Source organism: Budorcas taxicolor, chromosome 2, assembly GCF_023091745.1.
Source record: "Budorcas taxicolor isolate Tak-1 chromosome 2, Takin1.1, whole genome shotgun sequence".
Classification (NCBI taxonomy): Eukaryota; Metazoa; Chordata; class Mammalia; order Artiodactyla; family Bovidae; genus Budorcas; species Budorcas taxicolor.
In genome coordinates, this window is record NC_068911.1 from 24,712,825 (window position 1) to 24,728,763 (window position 15,939).

General features: G+C 40.9%; 1 protein-coding gene across 1 annotated transcript in view; it reads right to left on the reverse strand.

Annotated features, from left to right (window-relative positions):
- Window positions 1–4,808: 4,808 nt before the first annotated feature.
- The window catches only part of LOC128069277 (acyl-coenzyme A synthetase ACSM2B, mitochondrial-like), a 52,987-nt gene continuing 41,856 nt past the window's right edge, over window positions 4,809–15,939 (reverse strand). Inside the window, exon 13 of the mRNA XM_052662582.1 lies at window positions 4,809–4,910. Coding sequence (XP_052518542.1) covers window positions 4,809–4,910 — 102 coding nt within the window. The remainder of the gene's footprint in view (window positions 4,911–15,939) is intronic.

The window sequence follows — 15,939 nt, forward strand, 5'->3', positions numbered from 1 at the left end:
GTCGCCGCCGAAAGCACGTGGTGGGACCCGCCAAAGAAGGGTTAAAGCCTATCTTTCTCATATTACTACAAAAAATTGAAGAGGAAGGCATAATTCCAAGCTCATTTTGTGAGGCCAACATTACCTTAAAACAAAAACCTCTCAAAGAGGATTTCACCGGTGGCTCAGTGGTAAAGAATCCATCTGCCAACGCAGGAAACACAGGTTCAACCCCTGGTCTGGGAAGATGCCACATGCTGGAGCAACTAAGTCTGCATGCAACTATACAACTATTGAACCTGTGCTCTAACAAGGTCTAATGTGTCATTTAAAATCAGTATTTACTTACTTATTTTCTGTCTGAATGATCTACCCATTGATGTATGTTGGATATTAAAATCCTCACTATTATGGCATTGTTGTCTATTTCTCTCTTATTGCTATTAATATTTTTTATTTATTAATTACAATATTGTGATGGTTTTTGCCATACATCAACATGAGTTGGCCATAGACATATATGCATTCCCTCCCTTCTGAACGTCCCTCCCCCATCTCCCCCTCACCTCATTCCTCTAGGTTGTCACAGGGCACCCAAACTGGTGCCCTGTGTCAAATGTCAAACTCCCACTGGCTATCTATTTTACATACGGAAGTGTACATGCTTCAATGCTATTCTTTCAAATCATCCCACCCTCTCCTTGTCCCACTGAGTCCAAAAGTCTGTTTATTATGTCTCAGTGTTCCCATGTTAGATGCATGAAGATTTATAAAGGTTACATCCTTTTGTTGGACTGACCTCTTTATCATCATGTAATGCCCTTCCTTGTTCCTATTACAGTCTTGTTTGAAAGTCTATTTCATTTAACCCGAGTATTGCTATCCCAGTTTCCTTTTATTTTCCATATACATAGAATATTTTTCCATACCTTCACTTTCAGTCTATGTGTATCTTTATATCTGAGAGGTGAGGTTCTCATAGGCAGTATATACACGGCTCTTGTTTTTGTTTTGTTTTTAATATCCTTCCAGCTACCCTATGTCTTTTGATTAGAGCATTTAGTCTATTTACATGTAAAGTAATTATTGATAGATGTGTACTTATTGCAATTTTGCTAATTGTCTCTCAGTTGTTTAGTAATTCCTATTTCCTTCTCTTGATTTCTTCCTTGTGGTTTGATGGATTCCTTTAGTCTTCTGTTTGGATTCCTTTCTCTTTATTTTTGTATATCCATTGTAGTTTTTTTTGTTTGTGGTTACCATGAGATTCATCTGTATCAACCTGCATATTTAACCATCTGTTTTAAGCTGACAGTTGGTTAAATTCAAAAGCATTCTAAAAGCACTACATTTTTATTCCCCTCCCATACTTTATGTTTTTGATGTCATATTTTATATCTTTTTATTTTGTATATCCCTGAATTACTTACTATAGCTACAGTTGATTGTACTACATTTTTGTCTTTTATACTTTGTACTAGATTTTAAAGTGGCTGATACATTGCTTTTCTTATATATTTGCCTTTACCAGTGAATTTTTTCCTTTATATATTTTCTTATTTCTAGTTGTGATCTTTCTTTTCTGTTTATAGAAAACCTTTTAACACTTTTATAAGGCCAGTTTAGTGGTAATAAACTCCTTTAGTTTTTGCTTCTCTGGAAAACTGTTTATCTGTCCTTTAATTTTTAGTGCCAACCTTGCCAGATAGAGTATGCTAGGTTGAGTTTTTCCTTTTCAGTACTTTAAATATATCTTGCCTGTAAAGTTTCTTCTGAAAACTCCACTGATAATCATGGGGTTTCCTTGTACATGATTAGTTGTTTTTCTTTTACTGCCTTTTAGATTCTCTCTTTATGTATGATTTTTACCATTTTAATGTCTTGCTATGGATCTCTGTGGATTCATTTTGTTTGGGACGCTCTGTTCTTCCTATTTCTTGATGTCTATTTCCTTCTCCAAGTTATGAAAGCTTTCAGTCATTATCTCTTCACATAAGTTTTCTGTCCCTTTCTCTTTCTCTTCTTCTAGGACCCCTATAATACAAATATTAGAATGCCTGAAGCTATCTCAGAGATCCCTTAAAGTCTCATCATTTAAAAATTTTCTTTCTCCTTTTTCATGTTCTAATTGAGGGATTTCCACTATTCCATCTTCCTGATTTTTTACTCATTCTTTTGTATCATCTACTTTGCTATTAATTACCTCTAGTGTATTTTAAATTTCAGTTATTGTATTCTTTGTTTCTGATTGATTCTTTCTTATATTTTAAGTCTTTGTTGTTGTTCTCACTGAGGTTCTGCAATCTTTCCTAAGTTCAGTGAGCATCCTCATGATGATTTCTTTGAACACTTTATCAGGCAAATAACTCATTTCTGTTTTATCTAAGTTTTTCTGGGATTTTATTTTGTTCTTTCATCTGGGACGTATTCCTCTGTCTCCTCATTTTGTTTGACTTTTGTTTCTGTGAAATAAACAAAAGACATATCTCTCTTGTTCTTTAAGGAGTGGCCTCGTGTGGGAACGTCCCTTGTGTAGACTACTTTCACCTGGCACCTTTCACAGGCCAGCTGGAGCTATATTTGACCTAGGCCAGAAAAGTCACTGGGGAATGCTAAACCCAAGGTCATCTTGGTAAGGTGACAAGAGATGCAGCAGAGCATGGTTAGGTATAGTTCCTGGGTCAAGGCTGCCTTGGCAAGTGGCTGGATCTGGAACAGGCATGGGTCACAGGGAGTCATAGAAGCAGTGGTGCTTATCAGCACTTCTGACTCTGGAGAGGGCTGTTTCCTGTCATTTTGGCTGGTGGCTCAGATGGTAAAAAATCCACCTCCAAAAAAGGAGACTCAGGTTCAATCCCTGGATCAGGAAGATCCCCTGGAAAAGGGAATGGCTACCCACTCCAGTATCCTTGCCTGGAGAATTCCATGAACAGAGGAACCTGGTGGGCTACATTCCATGGAGTCACTAAGAGTCAGACATGACTGAGATATTAACACTTTCACTTTTCACTAGGGTTAGCAAATGGGTTTCCTTCTTGTATGGTCTAGGAGGCCCTTCAACTATTTTCACCATGTCCCAGGGAGGATAAGCTTGCACTCAGACCCTTCAGCAATATTGCTTCCTACTGAAGATTGCTGTGATAGGAGTGAGATTCCCGTGTATACCATGTCTCCATCTCTCTTATCTGTTTCTATGTGGTCTGCCTATGTGCAGTAGTTATTCAATCAGTCCTGAAGTATTCTTCAAGAGGAGTTGTTATATATGTAGGTATATATTTGGTGTGTCCTTGGGAGGATGTGAGCTCAAGATCTTCCTACACTGCTAACCCCTCTCTCTAGGGAATATTTAAAAGCTTACTTTAAGAGAAGTAAGGGTTAGAGAAGAAGAGAAGCAAAGGGATGCATAGACATTGTAAGCAGATAGGCCTGTGTTTGAATCTGATGCTGTCATTTACCAGCTACGTGACTTTGCAGAATATCACTGAATCTCTCCAAATCTTAGGTTTTTTTTCCACTGTAAAATGGGAAAATAATAGAACTTGAATTGAAAAGTGAGCTTAATATGTGTATCTTGCCATAGGGCCTGACACTTGGCAAGTACTTTATAAATAATTGCTATTATTATTAATCTTGTTGTTATTATTACTAAGTATTCTTAAGAATAGTCATAGACTCTCAGAGACCCTTTGCTTTCTTCTCCAACTCACTTTAAACTTTAATCTGTTAGGAAGATTCACCTTCTATCTCTTAGTTATAGGTAAAACCCTCATAGTCCTTACCCCTCTTCTGGATCCCTGGCTCTGGGATCCAGAAGTCTCAGGAACTGACTCTGTGGCTTATTCTTCAACAAAACTTCTTTCTTTTCCCCAAAGATAACCCTTAGGGTCTTAACTTTAAAATGATTTTATTATTGATTCTAGGAAGATTAGATAACAAAAAAAGAGAGACAAAAGCCATGGGAGAAGGGCCACCCTTTTGAGGTGCCTGCACTATTCTCATAGCCATGATCTGAAATCTGTAGATGCCATGTTGAGATAAGACATGATAGTATTTGTGAAATGGCTTGCATGGACAGTGCTTTGCATGTGGCAAATGCTCAATATATGGTGTTTCCCCTCCTCTGGTCATGACTGCCCCCAAATTTGAAGTTACTTGAGGGTGATTATAATTTTCCAACCATACTCACAAGCCTCTCTGTATGGAGATTTTGTCCTCTTCCTAGGAATGTGATGGGGTGTTATAGCCTTTTGTTTCCTAGCTAAGATTCAGTTTTCTTCATGATTCTTGTCACTATCTATTTCTGGGAGAAAACTAAAAATTTCCTTCTCTCCTCCCTTTCTCCCCTTCTTCCTGTCTCCCATCATTTTTATTTATCATTTTCTCTTACTATTGATATTTTATTGAGTTCTTTTGTTTTTTCCCCTTTCTACCTTCCCACCTTCTTTCTTTCCTTCATTTCTTCCTTTCTCCTCTTCCTCTTTTTCTCTTCCTTCTAATTATTTCCATCTTTCCTCCAGGCCTCCATCTTATGATCCCTCCCTCCTTTTCTTATTTTTCAATTTCTTTTTATTGCTATTTTAATTTCTCTTTCTTCTTTCCCCACCTTTTTTTCTGTTCTCCTCTCCTTTCCTCTCTTTCTCATTCCTCCTTTCTTTTTCTTTTTTCAATATCTATCATGGTAAGATTTTGAAATAATAACCAAGGAAAGACAAAAATCAGATCATGTTTTGCCACAAAGAATCTCATACCCCCAGAGGAAGGCAGATGACCCAAATGGAATTAAAGGGGAAGAAGGACAGGATCCAAGGTAAAGCACATTGCAGGTATCACTAGACTTTGACCTGCTCAGACTTTTTCCATTCCTTGTCTCGAAGCTTTGCCCGCTGAATTTTCCCTGTGTTGGTCTTGGGCAGATCTAAGACGAACTCTATCTGTTGAGAAAAGATCAGTTCAAAATGGGTTATTTGTGACCCAATGAGTTGGATTTTTCAGAGGAATTGCTATAGAGTGAGAGGAAACTCTGGAGGCCAAAGGCTCCAGGTAAGTGAGGACAGATCCTGGTTAAGTCCCTTGGGAAACCCCTTGTGTGATAAAAGTCTTCAGAAAATGTTCTGGGACAAGGACAAGAGATTAAACATAAAGATTAGTTAGCTGGTCTCTGACATTCTCTAGAAGAGTGAAGACGCAGCATGATGGATGCAACATGACACAGTAAACAGCCATCTGAGTTTTTACCTCAGACTCTCTGGGCTTCAGCCTTTCCTTCACCATGTGCCTGGCTTTGGTCAGGTCACTTAGTTTTTCTGAGACTCAGTATTCCCACTGAATAGCCTGAAGGATAATGACTTCGTTGACTTGTTGTGATAAAAAAAGTGCAATTACACAGACTATATTCTTGCATGAGGTTATAGGGGAAGAAAATTTGCCAGCTTAAAATGTGTCTCTTGGGCATGAGGATTAATTTAGGCTTATTATTTTTAAGAAATAGAAGACTCAGGATGCTTTTCTTGTTACTTACCCCTTAACTGCTTAAAATGTTTAAATAGTTTGTTCCTGAGATATCTCTGCAAAGAATATGGTCTAGGGTGTGGGGAACATTCAACAGGGCCTAGACATCAATGTCCTTCTGTGACCCATTGTATCTGTACAGCTCAGAAAATATTTATTTACCAAATATTTGCTTTCCCATTTCCATTAGAATTGCCTAACACCCTTTTGAGGTCTCCAAACCACTACTCCCAACATCATGTTTTGTCTTCAGCTGAACATGGTATTTAAGGTGAGGGTTCTCACTCTTTTGGTGAGTTATTGTGTTTTCCTGAGTCTCTCCCAAGAATACATGACTAAATTTGTGTTTGATTTCTCCTATTAATCTGTCCCATACTGATTTAATACTTAGACCAGCAGGAAGAACCTAGAAAGGTACAGGAAATTTTCTTCCTCTCCAACAGGGTAAATACTCAAAAATATTAGGTATGGCTATTGATGTAGACCAGAGAGAACAGGTATCTAAGAATTACAAGATCTGGTTTTGAATTCCATCTCAGTCATTTCCTATTTGTCTGTCCTTGAAAAGGCAAAATGGTTGTCTGAGGAGGGCTTACAAATAGCTGTAATTAGAAGAGAAGGCAAAGGAGAAAAGGTAAGATAAAAGAGATAAGATAAGATATAAGATAAAAATAAGAGATAGGAGATAAGAAAGCCTTCCTCAGTGATCAATGGAAAGAAATAGAGGAAAACAATAGAATGGGAACGTCTAGAGATCTCTTCAAGAAAATTAGAGATACCAGGCTGCACTAAATGTGGGCGGCTGCGACCAGTGCACTAAGCATGGCCAAGAGGAGCTACCCCACGTCTGAGGTCAGGGGCAGAAGCCGGGAGGACCCCATGCCCGAAGGGCAGTGGCCAAGAGGAGTTACCCATGTCCAAGGTCAAGGGCAGCGGCCGAGAGTGCCAGGCTGCGATGGTGCAGGAACCGCTGAGAGGAGCTATCCCAAGTCCAAGGTCAGGGGCAGTGGCCGGGAGGAGCAACCCCACGTCCAAGGAGCAGTGGCTGCGCAGGTGCAGGAGGGGTTGAGGAGCAATCCAACGTTGAGGTCAGGAAGGGTGGTGGTGAGGAGATACCCTACATCCAAGGTAAGGAGCAGTGGCTGTGCTTTGCTGGAGCAGCCATGAAGAGATACCCCACGTCGAAGGTAAAAGAAACCCAAGTAAGATGGTAGGTGCTGCAAGAGGGCATCAGAGGGCAGACACACTGAAACCATACTAACAGAAAACTAGTCAATCTAATCACACTAGGACCATAGCCTTGTCTAACTCAAAAAAACTAAGCCATGCCAGCGGGGCAACCCAAGATGGGTGGGTCATAGTGGAGAGGTCTGACAGAATGTGGTCCACTGGAGAAGGCAATGGCAAACCACTTCAGTATTCTTGCCTTGAGAACCCCATGAATAGTAGAAAAAGGAAAAATGATAGGATACTGAAAGAGGAACTCACCAGGTCATTAGGTGCCCAATATGCTACTGGCAATCAGTGGAGAAATAACTCAAGAAAGATTGAAGGGATGGGGCCAAAGCAAAAACAATAGCCAGCTGTGGATGTGACTGGTGATAGAAGCAAGGTCCAATGCTGTAAAGAGCAATATTGCATAGGAACCTGGAATGTCAGGTCCATGAATCAAGGCAAATTGGAAGTGGTCAAACAAGGGATGGCAAGGGTGAACGCTGACATTCTAGGAATCAGCGAACTAAAATGGACTGGAATGGGTGAATTTAACTCAGATGACCATTATATCTACTACTGTGGTCAGGAATCCCTCAGAAGAAATGGAGTAGCCATTATGGTCAACAGAAGAGTCCGAAATGCAGTACTTGGATGCAATCTCAAAAACCGCAGAATGATCTCTGTTCATTTCCAAGGCAAACCATTCAATATCACAGTAATCCAAGTCTATGCCCCAACCAGTAATGCTGAAGAAGCTGAAGTTGAATGGTGCTATGAAGACCTACAAGACCTTTTAGAACTAACACCCAAAAAAGATGTCCTTTTCATTATAGGGGACTGGAACGCAAAAGTAGGAAGTCAAGAAACATCTGGAGTAACAGGCAAATTTGGCCTTGGAATATGGAATGAAGCAGAGCAAAGACTAATAGAGTTTTGCTAAGAAAACGCACTGGTCATAGCAAACACCCTCTTCCAACAACACAAGAGAAGACTCTACACATGGACATCACCAGATGGTCAACACCGAAATCAGATTGATTATATTCTCTGCAGCAAAAGATGGAGAAAACTCTATACACTCAACAAAAACAAGACCAGGAGCTGACTGTGGCTCAGATCATGAACTCCTTATTGCCAAATTCAGACTTAAATTGAAGAAAGTAGGGAAAACCGCTATACCATTCAGGTATGACCTAAATCAAATCCCTTATGATTATACAGTGGAAGTGAGAAATAGATATAAGGGCCTAGATCTGATAGATAGAGTGCCTGATGAACTATGGAATGAGGTTCATGACATTGTACAGGAGACAGGGATCAAGACCATCCCCATGGAAAAGAAATGCAAAAAAGCAAAATGGCTGTGAAATAAATAGCCTTACAAATGGCTGTGAAAAGAAGAGAGGCAAAAAAACAAAGGAGAAAAGGAAAGCTATAAGCATCTGAATGCAGAGTTCCAAAGAATAGCAAGAAGAGATAAGAAAGCCTTCTTCAGCGATCAATGCAAAGAAATAGAGGAAAACAACAGAATGGGAAAGACTGGAGATCTCTTCAAGAAAATTAGAGATACCAAGGGAACATTTCATGCAAAGATGGGCTTGATAAAGGACAGAAATGGTATGGACCTAACAGAAGCAGAAGATATTAAGAAGAGATGGCAAGAATACACAGAAGAACTGTACAAAAAAGATCTTCATGACCCAGGTAATCATGATGGTGTGATCACTCACTTAGAGCCAGACATCCTGGAATGTGAAGTCAAGTGGGCCTTAGAAAGCATCACTACGAACAAAGCTACTGGAGGTGATGCAATTCCAGTTGAGCTGTTTCAAGTCCTGAAAGATGATGCTGTGAAAGTGCTGCACTCAATATGCCAGCAAGTTTGGAAAACTCAGCAGTGGCCACAGGACTGGAAAAGGTCAGTTTTCATCCCAATCCCAAAGAAAGGCAATGCAAAGAAGCCTCAAACTACCGCACAATTGCACTCATCTCACATGCTAGTAAAGTAATGCTCTAAATTCTCCAAGCCAGACTTCAACAGTACATGAACTCTGAACTTCTAGGTATTCAAGCTGGATTTAGAAAAGGAAGAGGAGCCAGAAATGCTGGACTGGAAGAAATACAAGCTGTAATCAAGATTGCTGGGAGAAATATCAATAACCTCATATATGCAGAAGACACCACCCTTATGGCAGAAAGTGAAGAAGAACTAAAGAGCCTTCTGATGAAAGGAAAAGAGGAGAGTGAAAAAGTTGGCTTAACCTCAACATTAAGAAAATGAAGATCATGGCATCTGGTCCCACCACTTCATGGGAAATAGATGGGGAAACAGTGTCAGACTTTATTTTGGGGGGCTTCAAAATCACTGCAGATGGTGACTGCAGCCACAAAATTAAAAGACGCTTACTCCTTGGAAGAAAAGTTATGACCAACCTAGATAGCATATTCAAAAGCAGAGACATTACTTTGCTGACTAATGTCCATCTAGTCAAGGATATGGTTTTTCCAGTAGTCATGTATGGATGTGAGAGTTGGACTATGAAGAAGGCTGAGTGCTGAAGAATTGATACGTTTGAACTGTGGTGTTGGAGAAGACTCTTGAGAGTCCCTTGGACTGCAAGGAGATCCAACCAGTCCATTCTGAAGGAGATCAGCCCTGGGATTTCTTTGGAAGGAAAGATGCTAAAGCTGAAACTCCAGTACTTTGGCCACCTCATGCGAAGAGTTGACTCATTGGAAAAGACTCTGATGCTGGGAGAGATTGGGGCAGGAGGAGAAGGGGACGACAGAGAATGAAATGGCTGGATGGCATCACTGACTCGATGGATGTGAGTCTGAGTGAACTCCAGGAGTTGGTGATGGACAGGGAGGGCTGGCGTGCTGCGATTCAGGGGGTTGCAAAGAGTCGGACACGACTGAGCGACTGAACTGAACTGAACTGAACTGAGGAGCCAGAGATCAAAGTGACAACATCTGCTGGATCATCAAAAAGGCAAGAGAGTTCCAGAAAAACATCTATTTCTGCTTTATTGATTATGCCAGAACCATTCACTGTGTGGATCACAATAAACTGTGGAAAATTCCGAAAGAGATGGGAATACCAGACCACCTGACTTGCCTCCTGAGAAATCTGTTTGCAGTTCAGGAGGCAACTGTAGAACCCGACATGGAACAACTGACTGGTTCCAAATAGGAAAAGGAGTACGTCAAGGCTGTATATTGTCACCCTACTTATTTAACTTCTATGAAGAGCACATCATGAGAAACGCCAGGCTGGATGAATAGCAAGCTGGAATTAGAATTGCTGGGAGAATTATCAATAACCTCAGATATGTAGGCGACACCACCATAATGGCAGAAAGCAAATAAGAACTAAAGAGCCTCTTGATGAAAGTGAAAGAGGTGAGTGAAAAAGTTGGCTTAAAACTCAACATTCCAAAAAACAAAGATCATGGCATCCAATCCCATCACTTAATGGCAAATAGATGAGGAAACAATGGAAGTTGTGAGAGACTTTATTTTCTTGGGCTTCAAAATCACTGGAGATGGTGACTGCAGCTATGAAATTAAAAGGTGCTTGCTCCTTGGAAGAAAAGTTATGACCAACCTAGACAGCATATTAAAAAACAGAGACATTACTTTCCCAACAAAGGTCCATCTAGTCAAAGCTATGTTTTTTCCAGTAGTCATGTATGGATGTGAGAGTTAGACTGTAAAGAAAACTGAGCAACGAAGAATTGATGCTTTTGAACTGTGGTGTTGGAGAAGACTCTTGAGAGTCCCTTGGACTGCAAGGAGATCCAACCAGTCCATTCTGAAGGAGATCATCCCTGAATATTCATTAGAAGGACTGATGCTGAAGCTGACACTCCAACACTTTGGCCACCTGGTGTGAAGAACCAGGAATTGGAAAAGACCTTGATTCTGGGAAAGATTGAAGGCTGGAGGAAAAGGGGATGACAGAGGATGAGATCATTGGATGGCATCGCCAACTCAATGGACATGAGTTTGAGCAAGTTCCAGGAGCTGAAAGGTGGAAAGGAAGCCTAGCGTGCTGCAGTTCATGGGGTCGCAAAGAGTAGGACATGACTGAGGGACTGAACTGAACTGAACTGACCTCCCACTATATGGATCAGCTTGCCAGGTCTTTGGTCTAGCAGTCAGATGGTCTGGGTTTAATGCAAAGAATAACAAAAAGGATTGCTGTTTAGTCTAAGTTGTGTTTAACTCTTTTGCAACCCCATGGACTATAGCCCACCATGCTCCTCTGTTCATGGGATTTCCCAGGCAAGAATACTCGAGTCGGTTGCCATTTCCTTCTCCAGGGGATCTTTCTGACCCAGGGATGAACCCGTCTCCTGCATTGGCAGGTGAATTCTTTACCACTGAGCCACTGGAGAAGCCCCAACAACAGGGATACAGATAAAGAAAAAGCATCTTAGCACCTGATATGGGAATCTTCCATAAAGTAAGACTGACTTTGTTGAAGGAGTTTGTTAAAATCACAATGGAAGAGAGCAGGAGCTGGCAAACTATAGTCTTTGGGCAAAATTCAGCCTTCCTCTGTTTTTGTAAATGAAGTTTTATTTCAACACATCCCCACCCATTCATTGACAATCGTCTCTGGCTGCTTTCACAGTATCAGTGAAGAGTTGCAATAAAGACAGTATGACCTAAAATATTTAATGTTTGGCCACTTGGATGTAGATGGGGGTAGAAGGAAGTGTCAGGGGAGATCTGGGTTTAACGGTAAGAAGAAAACCACTCTGCATATCATGAAGAAGGAAGCAGAAAGATATAGTCACAGGAAGGAGGGAAGAAGTGGAAAAAATCTGCTGCCCAGGGCATTCTAGATAAGACACTCGAGAAAGGAGACATATCTATTGAATAATACAGTGTTATACTGTGGGATAGTACCACTCCACCTGATCCTCTAAGATACTGTTACATTTAAAATTTATATTATGATTGGATTTCTAGTCTCCTGTTTAAAATACTTATGAAATATTTACTAATGTGCTGGTCACTCTTCCAAATGCATTATGCCTTACAAATATTAATGTTAACTCATCTTAACAACTGTGAAGGTGTAACACCACTAGCCCATTTTACAGATAAGGAATTTGAGGCACAGAGTAATTGTTCAGAAAAGTAATGGAGATGAATTTTGAATGGAACAGTCTGATTTCAGACTCTGCTGTAATGCCTCACTATCAGGTTGAGGTTGAAATTCTGTGTGATGGATTCTTTGATGCGGGAATGAAAGACTTACTCCCCCACTGCCAAACCACCTTGGGGAGAGCAGCAATAAAGGAGAATTATCTCTTCCCAGGGCAGCCTGCATCCAAACCCAACCTACATGAGCATAGAGACCCTTCTCCCTGTCTTCCCCTGGGAAAAGTTATCCTAGCTTCAGAACTCCTCATAGAGTTGGCTGAAGCCCTTATTAAGACTACATAATAGTGCATCTCCACATTCTGCCCTGGAGTTTGAGGATAAGTCTTTCTCTTGGGTTTGAGCTTCTACCCTCTTTGTGTTTTGAAGCTCCTCAGGTTTTATTCAGGTTCTACTTAAAGGTTTCATCCTTTCTAGTTAAGGCCTTGTTCTGTGTGTGGGTGCTCCATTGAAACTTTAGCCTAATACTAAAATCAGGCTGTCCCAGTTGGAACCGTGCTAACCTTTGGCATGATTCTCTTTGAAATCAGGACTGTTTCTTCTAGAACTGACTGGACTTGAGCCTACTTCTTTGGGAACAGGGGTTAGTTAATCAGAATTGTGCAGACTTAACCTTTGACCCAACCCTTTTGGAATAGGGATTGTTCTATTGGAACTGCACTGAGCTGCTTGTGATGTACCTCCTCTGGGACCAGACAGTTCAGTTCAGGGACCAGACTGTTCCTCAAAACTGGCTGGCATTAGGCCTCCAGGCAATTAAGATTGTTTGAGTTGTTCCAACTGTTTGAAAATTATTCCTTCCTACATAAAAGCCTCTGGGAAATAGAATTCCCAGTCATCTAAGTATTTTCACCTTGCCCCTCCCAGACACCAAGGACCCTCGTCTAGTTTATGTTTGAAAACCACAGTCTTCATTCATGCTAATTTCTAACTATATAAATTGACTTAATCAAAGACAATTGAGAATATCAATGGTTATTATGGGGAACTTTTGAAAACCTCAAACTTATTTTTCTTAAAACCAAATTGGACAAATACAGCTCTAAAATTTCCAAAACTGAGTGGAACATCTATTTCAACTGGTGTTTTTAGACTTTCAAATGTTATCAGGAGTCTCAAATTGCCTCTTTGCAAAATCAGATTTTAAAATTAACTGAAGCAAGTAAACAAAGAAAGATAAAGTCCCCTTTGAAGCCTAAGGCTGTTCTTCCTTGGCTTTTTTTGTCCCAGTCTCAGTCTCTGGGACTGTCTTATTGCTTTAACACAGTCCCTCCTCCTCTGGCCCCACTTACAGCACCATCTTCCTCCTTCCCTTCTATGCCTGCCACACCTCCACCATATCTTCAGTTCCCTCTTGCTAATTCTCTCACCAAACTTTCCCTTTTCCCTAAAATTCTCCCTACCCTATTTTCCTCTGAATAAATCAATATCTGCTCCTTCAAAATTAAGCCTTCTGAGGATCCAGAAGCTAAACTCTTAATTTCTTTTATTCCTTGAACTAAAGCGGAACTATAAGCCATAGTCAAAGATTTTCCTAAAGTAACCAAAGAGCCTCACAAATTTGCTGAGTAATTTAATATAGTCACTCAAGCTTAATCTGGTTTTTCCAACTTATATCAGCTCATCAGTAAATGCCAAGCTCAGTATTGGGTGAAAACTGTTAATAGGGAAAAGCTTGAATGATCTCTGGATTGGGAAGATCCCCTGAAGAAGGGAACTGCTACTCACTCCAGTATTCTGGCCTGGAGAATTCCATAGACAGTGGAGCCTGGCAGGCTAAAATCCATGGGGTTGCAAAGAGTTGGACATGACTGAGCGACTAACATTCCAGTCCTAACTGACACCGGAGCCATACTCTCAGTGCTCAATCACACTGTTATAAAGCATCCCCTGTCTTGGAGTATTAAAAGGAATCTCTGATGAATGTCAAGAGATTCTTCTCTCTGAATCTATTTCCCTTTGTTCAGGCTGGTTGAGAAATAACATACACTTTCCCCCTTAGTGTCTCCGCCCCTACCCATTTATTAGGCTGATACTTCTTAGAAAAGTATCATATCAGAATTTCTTTCTCAAAAAAGGGAACCAATAATTCTAGAATTTGACAGTAGTCATCAAAGAAGCCAACTATGTGAATGATTTTTTTGCTCTGTGTCTGATGGTACTACAACTAATTCTAGAAACACAGATCATCTGTCCCTGTTGGTTGATTCCCAACTTCCTAATGAGCAAAATCTCCATCTGATATTGGCAAAATTCACAGTGCACCTCCCATCAAGATTCTAATAGATCCCTCAAAACCTCTTCTCAGAATTAATCAATATCTAAAAGTAAAGAAGCTCTGCAAGATATAACGTCTGAATAGAAGATTAAAAGGTTCAAAGTCACATGATCTTTGGACTGCTGCTGCTGCTGCTAAGTCACTTCAGTCGTGTCTGACTCTGTGTGACCCCATAGATGGCAGCCCAACAGGCTCCCGTGTCCCTGGGATTCTCCAGGCAAGAACACTGGAGTGGGTTGCCATTTCCTTCTCCTTCTCCTTGGACTTACCCTTGCATATTTCTATATTACCAGTGGAAAAACCTGAAAGAGGAGGGCAGAGATTTGTCCAGGACTCCCAAATAATAAACAACATTATTATCCCATACCCTATTGTCCTTAACCCTCATCACTACTAATATCCATTCCCACTGGGAGCAAATTCTTTAATATTTATGCAGTCTGTTCTTTAGTATTCTAGTTGATGAAGCCAGCCAACACCTTTTGCCTTACCTGGGAATAAAAGCAATTTACCTGGACCATAATGACTCAGGGTTTTACTTAGGATTTGTCACAAATCCTAAAGGCTGATGTGGATGATATCAAGTTCTCTAGATGTTCTGCTGTTGTGGTTCAACAGTCTTGTCCAACATTTTGTGACCCCATGGACTGCAGCATGCTAGGCTTCTCTGTCCTGCACTATCTCCCAGAGTTTGCACAAATTCATGTCCCTTGAGTTGGTGATGCTATCTAACCATTTCATCCTCTGCCACCTTCTTCTCTTGGCTTCAATCTTTTCCAGCATCAAGGTCTTTTCCAATGAGTTGGCTCTTCACGTCAAATGGCCAAAGTATTGGAGCAGTCCTTCCAATGAACATTCAGTCCTTCCAATGATATCATTTAGGATTGACTGGTTTGATCTCCTTGAAGTCCAAGAGACATTCGAGAGTCTTCTCCAGAACCACATTTTGAAAGCATCAGTTCTTCACCATGCAGCCTTCCTTGGGCTTCCCTGGTGGCTCAGATGGTAAAGAATCTTCCTGTCATGCAGAAAACCTGGGTTTGATTCCTGGGTTAAGAAGATCCCCTGGAGAAGGGAATGGCAACCCACTCCAGTATTTTTGCCTGGAGAATTCCATGGACAGAGGAACCTGGCTGGCTACAGTCCATGGGGTCGCAAAGAGTGAGACACGATTAAGCAACTAGCACACACATAGCCTTCATTATGGTCCAAACCTCACATCCATACATGACTAAGGGAAAAACCATAGCTTGGACTATATGGACCTTTGTCAGCAAAGTGATGTCTCTGCTTATTAATATGCTATCTAGGTTTGTCATGGGCTTCCTGAGCAGCTCAGCTGATAAAGAATCTGCCTGCAATGCAGGAGACCACGGTTCAATTTCTGGATTGGGAAGATCCCCTGAAGGAGGGCTTAACAACCCATTCCAGTATTCTTCCCTTGTGGACAGAGGAGCCTGGCGGGCTACAGTCCATGAGGTCTCAAATAGTTGGACACGACTGAGTGACTAAGCACAGCACAGGTTTGTCATAACTTTTCTTCCAAGGAGCAAGCATCTTTTAATTTCATGGCTGTAGTCACCATCTGCAGTGATTTTGGAGCCTAAGAAAATTAAATCTGTCACTATTTCCACTTTCCCCCATCTATTTGCCATGAGGTGATGGGACTTGATCTTACTTTTTTGACTGTTGAGTTTTAAGCCAGCTTTTTCTCTCTCCCCAGGAGACTCTAGTTCCTCTTCACTTTCTGCCATTAGAGTGGTATCATCTGCATATCTAAATTT